Here is an 18,246-nt window from a genome sequence, read left to right on the forward strand (position 1 = left end):
TACCAGGAGGTCATTATAGTTGTGAAAGTGAAAAGGAATGTAATGGTGAGACAAGAGATTGGAGATGCTGGAATCTGAAGCAACAAACAATGTGCTGGAGGAACATCTGTAGGAGGAAAGGGACTGTCAATATTTCAAGTCAAAACTTTGTTTTGGGGCGGCATTGTAGGATAATGGTTAGCACAACACTTTACAGTACAGGTGACCCATGCTTAATTCCTACTACTGCCTGGAAGGAGTGACCATGACCATGTGGGTTTCCTTCAGATGCTCCAGTTTCCTCCCACAGTCCAAAGATGTACTAGGTTAATAGATAGATAGATAGATAGATAGATAGATACTTTATTCATCCCCATGGGGAAATTCAACTTTTTTTCCAATGTCCCATACACTTGTTGTAGCAAAACTAATTACATACAATACTTAACTCAGTAAAAAAAATTTTAAAAAAAAATAAAAAAAAAATTGGGCATTGTAAATTGTTCTGTGATTAGGTTAGGATTAATTTGGGGGATTGCTGGGCAGCGTGGCTCAAAGGGTCGGAAGAGCCTATTCCGTGCTGAATCTGAATAAATCAATTAATAAATAAAATGATTTATGAATTAATTCCCAAGTCGCATCTCCAAATTCAATGTGTGGCTCAAACATCGTCCTGGGAGAAATGGGCTTCAGTTATGAGATAATGGGGAAAGGGGAAGCTGTTCATTTGGGCTGGGCTTAATTTAAATCAGACTGGGGCCATGTCCTAGCAAATCATGGAATTGAAATGGTTGATTCCAATTGTTCAGGATTTAAACTAAGCAGTGAAGAACATGCTTTAATGAGAGGAAATTTAGCAAGTTAAAGAAAAAGTTGCTGGGTTGGTCTTACACAGTGAATGGTAGGGCACTGAAGAGCATGGAAGAACAAAGAGATCGGGGAATACAGGTCCATAATTCATTGAAAGCAGTGTCACAGGTAGAGCTGTAAAGAAAAGTTTTGGCACATTTGCCTATATAAATCAAAATATTGAGTACAGGAAATGGGATATTATGTTGAAGCTGTATAAGACATTGATGAGATCTAATTTGGTGTATTGTGTGCAGTTTTGGATACCTACCTTGGAAAGATGTAAATAAGGTTGAAAGAGTACAGGAAACTCCTTCACTCAGAGGGTTGTGAGTGTGTTGAATGAGCTGCCAGCACAACTGGTGCATGCAAGCTCGATTTCAACGATTATGAAAAGTTTGGATAGGTAAATGGATGGTAGGGGTACGGAGGGCTACGGTTCCAGGGCAGTTCAATTGGGAGTAAGCAGTTTAAATGGTTTGGCATGGACTAGATGGGCTGAAGGGCGTTTCTATGCTGTACTTTTCTATGGCTCTTAGATATTGAAGGAATATTGGGTTATGGGGTTGGTGAAGGGAAGTGGGACAGAGGTGAAAAATCTGGCAGACAAAGCGTTTTTTTGCTTTTATTTCTTATATTCTCACACTGAGGAAGTGGGCAGGTCTAAAGATCGAGGGCTGCAATATTGTATTGTCAAAGAACTCGAAGAACCTGACAACACTTTCTAGGATGATGCCATCAAGGATGGATCCCTGGTTGACTCTATTAGAAGATGGTGCAGGAAGAACAAAGCGCTTGCTGTGTATTCTTTGGCTATGACTGTGTGCCACGGAGTGGAAGCATTCCCTCTTTAGTCTGAAATGCAAGATGGGATGTACTGAGGTGCAAGGCCAGAGGCAATCCCAGTCAGCTGAACGAGAAAGCAGAAAAACTGAAAGAGAATGGCACATTCAGTAATTACAAAAGCCAGAGACAGGGCATGAAGAATGAGAAGATAAAAGAACACATCGGTCACAAACTGCGAAAGCCAGACTAAAAACTAGTAGATTCAACATGGGGCAGCATGGTAGCATAGTGGTTAGACAACGCTTTACAGTACAGGGAACCCGGGTTCAATTCCCGCCTCTATCTGTAAGGAGTCTTACGTTCTCCCTGGGATCGCATGGGTTTCCTTCAGGTGCTCCAGTTTCCTCCCACAGTCCAAAGATGTACCAGTTGGTAGGTTAATTGGTCATTGTAAATTGTCCTGTGATTAGGCTAGGGTTAAAATTGGTGGGTTGCTGTGCGGTGCAGCTTGAAGGGCCGGGATTACTCCGTGCTGTACCTCAATCGATCAATAAATAAAGGGTGTCATTTTTAGATTTCATTAGAGCTATTTCATGTCAACTGGCACATGAACATGCAGGCAGTGGAGGGGAAAAAAATAACTCGGGTATCTTTGCAGTCAAGCATGGTCCGTGAGCGCTGAGCAATTATGGTGTAGAGGAATACTGTACATGTCTTTATCATGCTTGATGTACACCGCTGTGGCCCCTATAAGCTGAAATCTGCCCTCTTGAACTGAAGAAAACTGAAGTGGATCCTGTCCCAAGAGGAATAATGTAGCTGGTAGACAGGAATTCTTTTCAAAGACACAATTAAGAGGAGTATCAACAAATGTAAAAGTTTATAATAAATTACCTGTTATCTGGCTGCTTCCCGTAAGTGGCATAGTTAAGCTTAAATCTTCTGGGCTGCTAGCAAAAAATCAATTTGTTATATGTAGTAACGTTTGACCTTAATTAACAAGTGACATTGCTTATGAGCCTTAAGAATACGGCTAGTATAAGTATCAGAAAATGACTCTATAAAGTAGTGCAGTAAAACTCGGACAACCTAGCACAAGGATTCCCAGTCTGGGGTCCACAGACCCCTCGGTTAATGGTAGGGGTCCATGGCATAAAAAAAGGTTGGGAGCCCCTAAGCTAGTATCTGATTTTTTTTTTGGAAGCCTTGATGGTACTGCATCTGACTGACTCACTCTTTAGTCTGGAATGCAAGATGGGGTGTACTGAGGTGCAAGGCCAGAGGCAGGAGTTCACAATGAAGCAAGGGATTAGCTCTGAACTGGGGGACAGTAGGTATATTAATGCCAGGGTTGGGGTACTCAATGCCAGAAGTCAGAAATGAGGGTAGATTGGTGGCTGAGGTCTAGAATGTTCGTGTATTTCCTGCTCCCTTTAACCTCATGACTTCACTGGAAATTTTATTACACCACTGTGTAACGTATTAAATTAGTGAAATACAAGTACCTCATAAAAGGAGACTTATCCAATAGTCTGGAAAATCTGCTAGTCTGACGTACAGAAGTCCTAAAGACAATGGATTACATATTTATTCTCAATTATGTTTACCTGCTACCATCACTTAGTTCTCTGTCAGTGGCCTCATACAGCTTTCAATCTCAGCTTACACCTCTCACGTCAGAACTCGCTCTACGCCTTCATTTCAGTGTCTGCCTTCTGGAATCTTCCTGAAATACTCCGTCTCTCTTGGTTTAACAGGAGTTTAATTTCACCCCTTGCTTCAGAAGCCTTCCCTTCAATACCTTGCTACTAAGATTTTCCTTGTGTATATTGCATTTATTTAGGCCTTGGAATTATAAGGTATGGAAGTGCTGCTATATAAATAAAAATTACAATGCGATGCTGAAATCTCATCTGACGCCCTATTTATTTCCAAATTTGTTCATTAAATATCAAATTTTAGAGCAAAATATGAAACAGAGGGCTAGAATTGCAAAGTTACATTCATGGAGAGACACATTACAGAGAGAGCCCAGTAAGTCCATGCTGACGATCAACCAGACACTTACATTAATTCTACACTAATTTTATCTTTTTTTTTATTACATTCTCTCCACGTTATTATCAACCTGAGAGAACACTACTCACCCTCACATTAGGGGCTATTACAGTAGTCAATTAGCATTTCAAAACTAAAATAAAATATACTGGGTATATTTAGCATGTTTAGTCACACCTGTGGGAAGAGAAAGAGTCAATGCTGCCGGGCCGAGGGTCTGTGCACGTCTCCGACCTGTAGCACTGACTCTGTTTCTCAACCTGGCAATGCAACCTAACCTGCTGAGTATTTCCAGAAATTTCTCTTTCATTTTTAGGCTTCCAGTTTTTTCCTGATTTTCAATTACCTCTCATGTCTTGCAAACTCTGAATAGGCAACGTCCAAAACTGAACCCGGCTCTCTTGTAACACAGTTCTATTAGCAGCGTCACATGTGCAATACTGTCTGCGCAATAGTTGTGTGACAGGCATGTCCTTTAACAAGTCTTACCATAAGTTAGCTAAATTAGCCAATCTAAACAGATCAGTGTCAGGTGGATAGAAGAATATTCTTTAGGTATTAAAACACCCAACTGCCAAAACATAAATTCAGACGATCCAAATACATTTTACAAACTAAAGTAACATCACCCAGTAGTTTTGTTGAATTGATTTCTCTTTTCTTACACAATGCTATCCCCTTCTTTAACACTTTGACCAAAATACTTACAGGTGAGGCACCTGGAAGTTTTTTCCCATTAATCTTCAGCAGACATCGTTCTGCAGTAGCCTGGTCTGCGAACTCCACAAAGCAGTAACCTGCTGGTGTCCTGAATGGGAAAGAATTGTTAAAAAGTGAACAATTCATGGTACACCATGACCAAAAAATGTTATCAACTATTAGATTACATGAGATTATATAAAATATGGAGCAAATAATGCAATATTCAAGAGGGACTAATTATCAGCTTAATCATTTATAATTTGTTAGGATTTGCCACACGCAATAAGAAAGAAAGGATTTGTATTGATAAGTTGTCTTTTTAAGTTGTCAGGTCATATAGTGTTTCCCAATCAATTAATTATTTTGCTACCATTGCAACGTAGGAAGAAGCAGCTACCAATTCATACTCTTACAAAGATGATTCAGTCATTCCGGTGGCCCAATCTGCGGCAGGAGCAGTGCATGGCGAGGAGGTTTCTCGCAGGAAGGCCGTACTAGTTTAAAATGAGAGCTTCACAGGCGTTTGGTGTCATTCTGGCGGCCCAGTCAGTGGCGGGAGCAGCTCAGAGATGAGTAAATAGAAGTACAGAAGGGACAAGCGGAGCGGACCAGTGGTGAGAGTGGGAGTATCAGGCTTTGGCTTGGAAGAGGCATCAGCTCCGGGTAAGTTGGCCATGTAAGCTCCTGTTAAGTTTTCCGTTTACCTTACTGTGCCAGGGGTACCTTGTGTAGTTCAAATGGCCATTGTGTGTTCTTCATGCCAGATGCTGGAGTCCTGGGAGGCACAGTCTCCCAGGGAACGACATCTGTGTGAAGTGCATCCAGCTGCAGCTCCTTAAATTCTGTGTTAGGGATCTGGAACAGCAGCTGGATGACCTTTGGCTTGGACAGGAGAGTGAGATAATTGATCAGAGTTACAGGGAAGTTGCAGCGGGCAAGTAGCTGGGTGACACTCGGCTGAAATGGAAATGTGAATAGGCAGTTAGCGCTGACCACCCCTGTGGCCATTCCCCTCAAAAATAAGTATACCACCTGGATACTGTTGTGAGGGATGTTGTGCAGGAGTAAGGGTAAGCCAAATGGTCCTTCATTCCTGCTTCATCATTCAATTAAATCTAACCTTCAAAGCCAGTTGCAACTTTTCAGACCACTCCCCAATCCTTGCTTTTCTTTTGATCCAAAGATCTACCTATCTGAGTTTTGGATATACTTAAAGGCTCAGCATACAGATCCCTCTTAGAGTATTCCAAAGTTCAATGTTAGAAGTAAAGTTATTATCAAAGTACATATACGTCACCATATACAACCCTGAGATTCATTTTCTTGGCAATTACAGTAAACGCAAGAAGCACAATAGAAAGACTGTATGCAACAGGATGGACAAACAGCTAGTGCACAGAAGAAAACAAAAAGTAAATACAAATAGAAAAAATTAATAATAAATAGAGTACATGAGATGAAGAGTCCTTGAAAATGAGTCCATAGGTTCAGTGACAGGATCAGTTCAGTGATGGGGAAAGTGAAGTTGAGTGAAGTTATTCCTTTTGGTTCATGAGCCTGATGGTTGAGGGGTAATAACTACTCATGAACATGAAATGTATTTATAGGTCTTTGTTCCTCATTGTAACCTATTTTCAAGGTTTCATCTGTTAAAGCACTACCCTTCCCTCATTGAATGCTGTCTTATCAAACTTTGTTCCGATCCCAGTAAAAAATCTCTTAACTTGTAATGGTTTGACGCAAATTAGCATTCATGAGTGAATTAGGTAAAAAAAAACTATCAAACAATTTTTAATTTTCTGTATCCCATGACATATGCATGTATTTATACAAAAATTGTAATATGTGTGAACTAAAGAATGCTTTGTGTTAAGATCATTTAATACTTCACTTTGAAAATCCCATCAGAAGTTCCCCATGTGTGTAATTGCAACAAGCAATTTACTAGTCAGAACCCTGAATTAAGATATTCATCTTGATCTTAATGGCTGGGTTCTATTTCTATCCCTCTGGCCAGGAATTACATCGTATTTGTTAAGCCCTATGTAGCACCACGGTCCTGAAATATGTTGTCTCGTTTTTACTGTGTACTGTACCAGCAGTTATGGTCAAAATGACAATAAAAAGTGACTTGACGACTTGAAATCAAAGCCTTGTTTTACCAGAGATCATGTCATATTCTTCTTCAGACAGCCTAGGAGTAATATCCTCAATTATTCCTCATAAACTAACCCCTTGATCCCAGGCATCTATCTAATAAACCTTCACTGGACTAATCAACATCGTACTGGGCAGAAGGAATCAATGTGTGTGCCAAACTTTAAAACACAGCTAACTATACTTGTGATTCATTACTTATTTAGCAGATTCTAGATTGTAAAACGTACAATTCAAGGGGACATAAAAATCTCCCAGAACCTATGAACCGTTCAATTTACATTAGATATTGGTTTATGCTCAACGGCTGTCAGCAGACTCAGAATATGTGGATTTAAGGTCTACAGATTCGAGCACAAAAATTTAACCTATTTTAGTACATTTCCTAGTGTGTGTTTGTCCAGTTAGAAATACTGTTGTTTTGAAGAGATGTCAAACCCAAGTTCCATTTCTCTATCCACTAAACACAGAACTGTGCAAAAGTCAGGCACATATATTTGGCTTGGATGCCCATGACTTTTGTACAATACTGTGGTAATTTGCACGGTACTGTATTGCACTATACAGATGCCACCAAAAAAAAAATCATGACATATGTGAGTGATGATAAACCTGATTCTGATATGGGTCTTTACGGTGGACTGAGTGGGAAGGGGGCAGGGAGAGGGGAATCATAGTTGGGAAAAGGGGAAGGGAGAGGAAAGCACCAGAGAGACATACACCAATTGTTTAGAGTCAAATGACCTTGCCTGATGACTCAGGGCTGGGTGTGTCAACACCTGCACCACCCACATCACTGGCACTCCTTCTCTGCCACCTGTCCCACAACCCTCCCGCAGCGCTCCACCCTCACCATTCCCAACATCCTTTGCTCCTGCCAGATTTACAAACTCGCTCTCCGCTCCACGTAGACAAATACAGTACTGTGCAAAAGTCTTTGGCACCCTAGCTATATACACGGCATATGCCCAAGACTTTTGCACAGGACTGTACATATCCATTTATAAATTTCAGGAGAACATTTGAAGAACAGTGGATTTCTCTCAGAGTCCTAACCTATATCAAAATAACCTCTTACAGCTTGTATAACTGCTGTTTGTGGAACTCGTGCAAAATTGGGTGTTATATTGCCCCAAGTTAGGAATGTGCCTACATGCCATTTGGTGTTTAATAATAATAAAGTACTTTATTGATTCCAAGTGGGAGATTATTTCACTACTGCAGCAACATTTAAAATCACAATTAGCAACAATAATAAATATAATAATAACATTAACTAAGAATAAAGTGCAGAATAATAGCATACACAATAATAATTTACAATAATTTAATAGGAGTTGAAGTGTTTTGGAGAGTAATGAAAATAAACTTCCTCATTAAAAGAAAATTTCAGAAGTTCAATGTTCTAAGTAAATTTATTATTAAAGAACCTATATATCACTACAGGCAGTCCCCGGGTTACGTACGAGTTCTGTTCCCTAGTCCGTCTTTAAGTCGGATTTGTACGTAAGTCGGAACAAGTACATCCGGTATTATTTAGCGTCAGTTAGTCAAACATTTGTCTTAGTATATAGTATATATTTGACCTTTCTATGCATATAAAACACTTAAGAAACGTATGTATTCCAATAATTAAACCACTGCGTTGCTTAGTAATAATTGTAGCTTTCATCGGGGCAGGGCATTTCACATGCTCCATTATTCTCACTTTATCCGTTATCCTTTAAAATTGTTCCGATCGTTGACTAACTGTAACCTAATGATTTTCCAATGACCGACAGCATTTCACCGTTTTCCAAGCGCTTTATTATTTCCACTTTATTTTCAATCGCGATCGCTTTCCGTCAATGGAACAGAAACACTGCGGGCGGCGGGTCCCGAGCTGCGCCGGCTCCCGAGGTCCGCTGGGTCCTAAGGACCACCACACTGACACAGGCTAAATGGGACAAGTGGGGGCTGTGCTGGGTTTGGGTATTTGATCCTCCACAATATTCCATGTGGGAATTTAAACTGGAGGTGGCAGTGTTTTTTTTTACGAGGTCGAGTTGCGAGCTCAACATCAACCCAGCACGGATGGTACGGGAGTCACTGGATCAACATCAACCCAGCACGGGAGCGGTCTGTCACTGGATTGAACTTGAGCCCAGCGCTGATCTCACTGCGTCACCAGCCGACCGGAACGGGGTGTGGGGGGGGGGGGGGGGGGGGGGGGGCAGGGTCAGGGTGAATCTTACTAAGAAAAATTTAAGCCAAATACAAAGTTAAACACTCAACACAGTGTCAATGCAACGACTTAAAATGGCGGACGGCGTCGCGATCCAACTTAAAATGGCGGACGGCATTCTCCTTCCTCGATTCGTAAGTACAAATTGTCCGTAAGTCGGACGTTCATAACTCGGGGACTACCTGTATATACAACCCTGAGATTAATTTTCTTGCTGACACACTCGATAAATCCACAACAGAATCAATGAAAGAATGCACCAACTTTGGTGCTCAACTAGAATGCAAAAGACAACGAACTGTGCAAACACAAAGAGAAAGAAATAATAATAGATAGATAAATAAGCAATAAATATCAAGAACATGAGATGAAGAGTCCTTAAAATGGGTCTATAGGTTATGGGAACATTTGGGGGCAGCACGGCAGCATAGTGGTTAACACAATGTTTTACAGTACAGGTGACCAGGGTTCAATTCCTGTTGCTGTCTGTAAGGAGTTTATACACTCACTCCGTGACGACAAAGGTTTCCTCCGAGCGCTCTGGTGTCCTCCCACTGTCCAAAGATCTACCTGTTGGTAGGTTAACTTTAATTGCAAATTGCCCCAGGATTAGGCTCAGATTAAATCGGGGATTGCTGAGTGCAGTGGCTTGAAGGCCAAAAGGGCCTATTCCAATAAATAAATTTCAATGATGAAGTGAAGTTGTCCCTTTTGGCTCAAGTGGTTGATAGCTGAGGGGTAATAACAATTCCTAAACCTTTAGTTAATTTTATTAATGCTTTTATAGCAACTGTCTCAGCTTTCCAATACGTACTCTTAAGCTTTATTGTTCTAAATTATTCCCTTTTGTGGTAACTCCACATGCTCACCTTCACTGGGATTTTGCCCAATTAGATAATGTTGATGAAACGTTAAAAAAAATCAATAAATTTCAGATAGCTCCAAGATTCTAATATTTTGAGAAATAATTTATTCACAAGATAGAATTGCTCTTACCCGGTCAGTCGGTTACGGATGATTTTTACACTCATTACAGTTTCACCCATTGTGGCAAATGCCCTCGAGATGAAATTTTCATCCATGTAATTTTCCAACTGCAAAAAAAGTAAAGAATTAGGCCAATGTTATTTCAGTGTCTAACAAATGACTTAAACATTAAATTTATATTTAGTAGTTTCAATTTTGGATGGTTTTTGAATATAAGAATGGGCTTCTCTTTTCAATATCTAGATTTTTTAAATGTCTCCATGGAAACTCAGCTGCGTGGATTCAGAAATTTTGCCTACAGGAGGGAGAGGGTGGTGATAGGTGGAGTGTATTCTGCTTGGAAGTGGGTGACCAGTGGGTTCTGCAAGGATCTGTTCTGGGACCCTTGGGCTTTGTGATTTTTATAAATGACCTGGATGAGGAAGTGGAAGACTGCAATGACACGAAGGTTGGAGGAATTGTCGATGGTGTAGCAGATCGTCGCAGGTTACAATGAGACACTGACAGAGTCCAGAGTTGGGCGGAGAAGTGGCAGATAGAGTATGATCGAAAAAGTGTGAAGAGATACATGTTGAAAAATCAAACTTGAAGTCAGAGTACAAGATTAATGGCAGGATTCTAGGCATTGTGAAGTAACAGAGGAATTTTGGTGGGGGATTCTCCTGAGAAAATCCATTTAATTTTCTCCACTTCCACTCCTCTAACTAACATGTTTCTGCATTTAGGTGGAAATGGCCATTCTACTCCAGGGCCTCTCAATCCTGATCGTAATCATTTGGCAAGAAACATGCAACTGTGATCTGCCTTTCCCCCACCCTGCTGTAAACTCCATGCATTCCCACATCTAAAATGAAGGAGCATGAATTAAAGTCCAAAACACATGAGGCTATATGGTGCTTTACATTAGAGTTTCTTAAAATTTCCAAATAGCTGACTTAAATGCCTTTACTTTCAACCATAAACTATGCAGCCAGGTGGTACATTAGAACATTACAATTATTGTGAATCAACAAGTTACTTGTCATTCTCTTAAGTTGAGAAAGGTAAGAAACATAGAAAATAGGTGCAGGAGTAGGCCATTCGGCCCTTTGAGCCTGCACCGCCATTCAGTATGATCACGGGTGATCATCCAACTCAGAACCCTGTACCTGCTTTCTCTCCATACCCCCTGATCCCTTTAGCCACAAGGGCCATATCTAACTTCCTCTTAAGAAGATCTACTCAGATATATTTTGAGAAAGGACATGGTGATAATACTCTACAGCAACAACTCAGAGAACAAAGCTCTGAACTCCACTATGACAATTACATAAACAGAACTAACTTTAAAAAAAAAAGTCACTGTTGTAAAAAATCAAACAAGTTCACTAATATCCTTACCCCCAACTGTACGGTTGGCAATTTTGTTCTGGAATTTAGTGGTTGACATCTATAAATTTACTGATGACACAGCTATTGTTGGCAGAATTTCAGATGGCGATGAGGGGGTGTACAGGAGCGAGACAGATCAGCGGGTTTAGTGGCGTTGCAGCAACAACCTTGCACTCAACATCAGAAAGACGTTACTGTGGACTTCAGGAAGGGAAGTCGAAGGAACATACACCAGTCCTCATAGAGGGATCAACAGTGGAAAGGGTGAGGAGCTTCAAGTTCCGAGGTGTCAAGATCTCTGAGGATCTATCCTGGACTCAACATATTGATGCAATTACAAAGAAGGCATCAGCAGCTATATTTCATTAGGAGTTTGAGGAGATTTGGTATGTCACCAATAACTCTCACACATTTCTACAGACGTACCGTGGAGAGCATTCTAACTGGTTGCATCTCCGTCCGGTATGGAAGGGCCACTGCACAGGATCGGAAAAGGCAACCATAAGTTGTAAACTCAGCCAGCTCCATCATGGGCACTAGCCTCCTTCGCATCAAGGACACCTTCAAAAGGCGGCATCCATCTGTAAGGACCCCCATCACCCAGGACCAGTCCTTTTATGATTACTAACATCAAGGAGGAGGTGCGGGAGCCTGAAGGCACACATTCAACTTCTCAGGAACAGCTTCTTCCCCTCCGCCATCAGATTTTTGAGTGGACAATGAACACATGAGCATTAACTCACTTTTATTTTGCTTTTTGCACTACTTAACATTTTATATATATATTTCTTATTGCAATTTATAGTTTTTATCAATAGGTATTGCAATGTACTCTGCCACAAAACAACAAAGTTCACAACATGTAGTGATATTTAACCTGATTGTGATTCTGACTTTGTACAGGTTGACCCAGTTGGTGGAAACTTTGCCTCACAGCGCCAGAGGCCAAAGTTCAATCCTGATCTCAGGTCCCGTCTGTGTCGAGTTCACAGGCTCCCCGAGACTGCATATGTGTTTCCTTTGGGTGCTCCGTTTTCCTCCCACATCCTAAAGATGTGCGGGTTGGTTGGTTAGTTGGCCACGGTAAATTAACGCTATAGTGTTGGCGAGTGGTAGCATGATTTTATGAAAATGTAGGAAGAATAAAAAAGGATTACTGTAGGGTTACAATAAACGATAATTTGTGTGGAGCTAGTAGGTTGAAATGTTTGTTTCGGTGCTAATCTCTCTGTGATTATAGTGGCCTGACAAGCTACACCAGGATGCCTAAAAAGGCTGGCCATGGCTATTTTTAAACTGCAGACCCTCTGGATTAACTGCTGTGACATTTTTTACATTAGCCATCCTCTAACTTCTGAGAGAGAGTGATACGGTATGGAGTCAGTCGAACTTTTTTTTAAAGAAAGCTTATGCAAGATAGTACTGTATTGGGAACCCTCACGTTTATGTGACCTGGTGCTAAATCTGCAACAGATTACTAGGTGGGCAGAGAAAACAGTGGATTTATTTCTTTAGTTCAACTCTGATAATCCACTATCCAACCATTCAGAGATCCCAATGGTTCAGCATCTGGTTTACCAAACATTTTCAATTGCCATTAACGAGGTCCTAGCTTCCTGAGAATTTATCAGGGTCCAGGGTTCTTCCCCCAACATCCCCATGACCCGGTGTTCACCCTCTCCTACTCCCACTTGCCGTAGACCCAAGTTTCTCTTCTCCCTCCTCCACCTACTGGGATCCAGATTCTCCCTTTCCTTCTCCCACTTACTAGGATCCGGCTACCCCTCTCTTTTTCCCTCTCCCTCTCACAGGGATCCGGATTTCTCCTCTCCCTCTTACTGAGGTCCGGGTTCCAGCCCTCTCACTGCCACCCCCCCCCCCCCGTGGCCCCGGATTCCCCCCTCTCCCCCTCCTACCCGCCGGGGCCCCGGGTTTCTTCTCTCCCCCTCCTACCCGCCGGGGCCCCGGGTTTCTCCTCTCCCTCTCCTACCCGCCGGAGCCCCGAGTTTGTCCTCTCCCTCTCCTACCCGCCGGGGCCCCGGGTTTCTCCTCTCCCTCTCCTACCCGCCGGGGCCCCAGATTCCCCCCTCTCCCCCTCCTACCCGCCGGGGCCCCGGGTTTCTCCTCTCCCCCTCCTACCCGCCGGGGCCCCGGGTTTCTCCTCTCCCCCTCCTACCCGCCGGGGCCCCGGGTTTCTCCTCTCCCCCTCCTACCCGCCGGGGCCCCGGGTTTCTCCTCTCCCTCTCCTACCCGCCGGGGCCCCGGGTTTCTCCTCTCCCTCTCCTACCCGCCGGGGCCCCGGGTTTCTCCTCTCCCCCTCCTACCCGCCGGAGCCCCGAGTTTCTCCTCTCTCCCTCCTACCCGCCGGAGCCCCGGGTTTCTCCTCTCCCCCTCCTACGCCGGGGCCCCGGGTTTCTCCTCTCCCCCTCCTACCCGCCGGGGCCCCGGGTTTCTCCTCTCCCCCTCCTACCCGCCGGGGCCCCGGGTTTCTCCTCTCCCCCTCCTACCCGCCGGGGCCCCGGGTTTCTCCTCTCCCTCTCCTACCCGCCGGGGCCCCGGGTTTCTCCTCTCCCTCTCCTACCCGCCGGGGCCCCGAGTTTCTCCTCTCCCTCTCCTACCCGCCGGGGCCCCGGGTTTCTCCTCTCCCTCTCCCTTCAAACTCACTGCAGGATCGCCGCAACTTTACCGGCGTGGCGCCATTTGCAGAAGTGTGTGTAGAATCACTCGGTTCCCCGGGGCACCGAAAGGCCCGAGGCCGGTAGATCGAGGGGGTGCGAGTCCGTGACCTGGCTTTGCCCGGGCAGGCAGGAGGACGCGGCTCCTGCGGTGGGAGGGAGCCCTGGCAACGCGGCGCCCTCCCCTCCCCTCCCGTCCCACTCACATCGCCCATCCACAGGCTCCGCGACATCTTCCTCTCAACCGATCCTCGGCCCGATGAAATACATTTAACGGCCTCGGTCACCCGCTCTGCCTTCCGCCCGAACGCCGATCCAGTGACGCCTGTCTGCCCGCTCCTTCCACCCCTATGCCCCCACCGGCGCGCACAGCGCCACCTGCCGCCGCGGAGGACCCGCCCCGAACGAGCGCTGCCACCCGACGGGGTCGGCTGATAGTGGATACTGTATTCAGAGTTTCCCCCAAGTCAAAGTCAAGTCACTTTTTATCGTCATTTCAGCCCTAACTGCTGGTACAGTACACTGTAAAAACGAGACGACGTTTTTCGGGACCACGGTGCTACATGAAACAATACAAAAACTACACTGAACTACGTAAAACAACACAAAAACTACACCAGACTACAGACCTACTCGGGACTGCATAAAGTGCACAAAACAGTGCAGGCATTACAATAAATAATAAACAAGACAATAGGCACAGTAGAGGGCAGTAAGCAATATGTCCACAGTTTTCTCTGCCCACCTAGTAACCTGGTGCAGATTCAGCTCCGGGTCACAGTATGAGGGTCCCCAATGCTGTCATGCGTAAGCTTTCTTGAAAAATAATATTCATCGACTGACTCCTTACTGTACCAGTCTCTCGGAAGTTAGAGGATGGCTAATGAAATAAAAAAAACACATTTTAATGTTTTTCTATGTTCCCAGGGCACTGTAGACGCTGGATTTTTCTTTTTAAAAAAGCAAACTGCCAGAAGAACTCAGATGTAGCATCCATGGAGGAAAATGTACATTTGACATTTTGGACGGTCTGAATGTATTTGAATTATTTTCTCTGCGTACTCGGAAACCTGTTACTTTGAATGGACAGTCCAAAATGAAGGGGTCAGTTCCCCTTCACAGACGCTGTGATCGGCTGAGTTCGGCCGGCAGCTTGTTTCTTTATTCCAATCGCCCTCCCTTCTGTCGCTCCGGCGGGTTCTGGGATTGGCCGTCTCCGCCACTCGGAGGCAGGGCTGGAGGTTGTGGACGGGTTGGGTGGGTGAGTGGTTTGGGAGCTCCTGCTGTTGTTTATGCTGAAGTTCCATGCGCTTCAAACCAACAGGCGTGAGGCTCCCCAAATCCTTTTTATGCATTTCAAGTTATGGACCAGGGATACCCAGAGGCAATATTTATACCTCAAGGTAGATAGAAAACATATTTGAATCGTTTTCTCTGTCCGCCTGGTTGTTGTAATGGAAGTCAGGAAAGTATCTGCTTTGAGAGATTGTAATGAGTTGGCTACCCATCAAAGCCGACTGAATATAATTGTAAAGATTAACTTTATTTGTCGCGTACACATGTAAAATGCACCATTTGCATCAACAACCAACGCGATGGCATGCAAGTGCTACCCCATGCTTCCAGTGCCAACGTAGCATGCCCACAACTTACTGACCGTAACCTGTATGTCTATGGAATGTGGGAGGAAATCTGGATGAAATCCATGATGTCACGGGGAGAATGCGCAAACTCCATACATTCAGAGGTGGGAATCCATCTCCCACCCCCTCCCCCCCACATCCTCATCACATTCTACAGGGGTTGTATTGAGAGCATCCTGAGCAGCTGCATCACTGCCTGGTTCGGGAATTGCACCGTCTCGGATCGCAAGACCCTGCAGCAGATAGTGAGGACAGCTGAGAAGGTCATCGGGGTCTCTGTTCCTGACATCAGGGACATTTACACCACACGCTGCACCCGCAAAGCAAACAGCATTATGAAGGACCCCACGCACCCCTCATACAAACTCTTCTCCCTCCTGCCGTCTGGCAAAAGGTACTGAAGCATTCGGGCTCTCACACCAGACTGTGTAACAGTTTCTTCCACCAAGCCATCAGACTCCTCAATACTCAGGGTCCAGACTGACATTGTAATGTGTGTCTAGACCTCTACTGTGCCTATTGTCTTGTTTATTAATTATTGTACTGCCCTGCACTGTTTTGTGCACTTTATGTAGTCCCGTGCAGGTCTGTAGTCTAGTGGAGTTTTTGTGTTGTTTCATGTAGCACCAGGGTCCTGGAGGAACGTTGTTTTGTTTATACTGTGTACTGTACCAGCAGTTTATGGTCGAAATGACAATGAAAAGCAACTTGAACTTGAACCTTGGTTTACACAGCCCCCCCCAACATGAATGATAAAAAAAGCAGCACTTCAAACGCTTGAAGACTGAGGTTCATAAGGGAACTCATTAACTGAAGAAAAAACGATGGGTAGAAAGAGCAGACAATGTGGTAATAACCGATACAGGCATAGGTGCTGTGATTGAAGATCATCCACGGACGAAACAGTGAAAGATCCAACCTTTCAGAGCCAAGAAGACAGGCAATCTTATCAAATACTGGGAGACAGATAGCAGAATATCAGCTGAAAGCAACATACTGAAGAACTCTATCCTAACATAAGCGCCCATGACTTTACTCCACAGTAAACAAACTATTATATGTGGCTGCCTCCCAAATTACAAAAAAGGCTGTTTGTTAACTGGGGGGGGGGGGGGAACAGGGTTTCTGGAGCGGCTAGTTTCCCTGCTGAAGTTTTAAAAGTTGTTTCGTGTCATTTCCCATACACAAGTGTAAAGGAGAACAAAATAATTGTTACCCCGATGCGAGGCGGAAAAAAACCACAAAAGGTAAAGACATCCCGCAGTCCAAAAACATACCGGGTAGGTTAATTGGTTGCTGTAAGTTGTCCCCTGATTAAGTTAGGGATAACTTGGGGTTGTCGGGGGTGCAACTCGAAAGCCTGGAAGGGCCTATTCTGTGCTGTATCTGTAAATAAATAGATAATGCACAATAAATATAAATAGATGAAATACCTTATGATGAGGAGCTTAAGTCACAAATTCACTATTCCCATCCTCTGCTTTTTGCACTGAAATGTTCCCACAGCCTATGGGCTCACTTTCAAGGAGTCTTCACCTCATGTTCTTGATATTTATTGATTATTTGTTTGTTTATTTTTTTTCTCAGCTCAAGCTGGTAAAGCTTGAGGTACGGGCATAGCCGAGCACACTCATTTCTCAATTGCTAGAAACTTTAAGACTATTCTAGTGCTGTTTATCATTGTGACTTTCTGAAGATTTACAGAGATATTACTACACAGCCCTAATTGTTTAATGCTGCTGTGTGGTGACTTTGGGATGACACCAGTTGTAGATATCACTATCGGGACAATGTAGAGCCTGTTCATGTTCCAAAGTATTTCCATTTCCTCCTTTTGTTTGTGGTGTTTTTCACTTATTGATTTCTGTAAGATATGTGTGTTTGAAATGGCTATTAAATAAGTTGTTATTGCTTGTTCAGCTTGTGTTTTTAAAACCAGACAGTTATTATGATTGTCTTATCTGTAATAGCTGATCGGTCATAATATCATCTGTGGTATTCTGACTCTAAAACTGGATCCGGCTTGTATTTGTAGTCATTTGTATTTTAAAGCAAGATTTTGATGAATGACGTTTGCCACTTGATAGTAAGTGTAACACTTACCCAACAGGCTGGTATACGTCTAGGGGAAAAGGAGATCCAGCCACTCACCAACCCCACCTCCCGTACACGCAGGTGCTGTGAGAATCAAGTTTATGCCGCATGTACCACACAATATCAAACTCACACCAGATACCGTTATGGAATACACTTTAAAGATTTTACTAAAACTAAGAGTACTATGCAATACAGTATATATGAAGGAAAAGAAAATAAAGTAAAAGGCACCAACTTATCAAAGTTCAGTCAGTTTAGTGCACATCGTTGGAGCTCAACCATCGAACCATTCGACCCCTCGCCACTTTCCTCCGACCTTCACGTCCTCGCACCTGGGACCACCCCCTGGTGGTCGACCGAGCAGTGCAGCGCACGTCCACCTTCCTCGGCGTCTCCTTCCCGCCTCCCCTGAAAAGACCATGAAACCCCCAAGCTCCCAGCCTCACAAGACAAAATAACATTCCCCATTGGTTAAAAAATGAATACAATCCCCATATCAGCAAGTCCAACGCTAAACAACTGCGAGAGAAAACACTTATCAGACATAAAAGCATTCCTACTCTAGCAAACCAAAGAAGCCATTTTGATTAACATACACAGTACATTGTACATTAGTAATCAGATTGTGTAAAATTGCTGCAGGATCCTGGCTTGTTTCTGGTTTTCCTTGTCATTTTTTACATTTATCATCTTGAAGTTGTTGATTTATTACTATGTA

The 18,246-nt window shown here is 43.7% G+C and overlaps 1 protein-coding gene across 5 annotated transcripts in view; it reads right to left on the bottom strand.

Annotated features, from left to right (window-relative positions):
• Positions 1-14,131, bottom strand: part of LOC140715922 (tRNA selenocysteine 1-associated protein 1-like) — a 40,658-nt gene extending 26,527 nt beyond the window's left edge. For 3 of the 5 annotated variants that reach the window (XM_073028466.1, XM_073028469.1, XM_073028464.1), the window contains exons 1-4: positions 13,995-14,131; positions 9,752-9,849; positions 4,381-4,480; positions 2,509-2,564 (exon numbers count right to left, since the gene is read on the bottom strand). In XM_073028466.1, coding sequence (XP_072884567.1) covers positions 2,509-2,564; positions 4,381-4,480; positions 9,752-9,849; positions 13,995-14,021 — 281 coding nt within the window. In that variant the 5' untranslated portion in view covers positions 14,022-14,131. The remainder of the gene's footprint in view (positions 1-2,508; positions 2,565-4,380; positions 4,481-9,751; positions 9,850-13,994) is intronic. The other 2 variants (XM_073028468.1, XM_073028465.1) reach the window with 1 other exon arrangement.
• Positions 14,132-18,246: the final 4,115 nt, after the last annotated feature.

Source organism: Hemitrygon akajei, chromosome 24 (assembly GCF_048418815.1).
Source record: "Hemitrygon akajei chromosome 24, sHemAka1.3, whole genome shotgun sequence".
NCBI lineage: Eukaryota > Metazoa > Chordata > Chondrichthyes > Myliobatiformes > Dasyatidae > Hemitrygon > Hemitrygon akajei.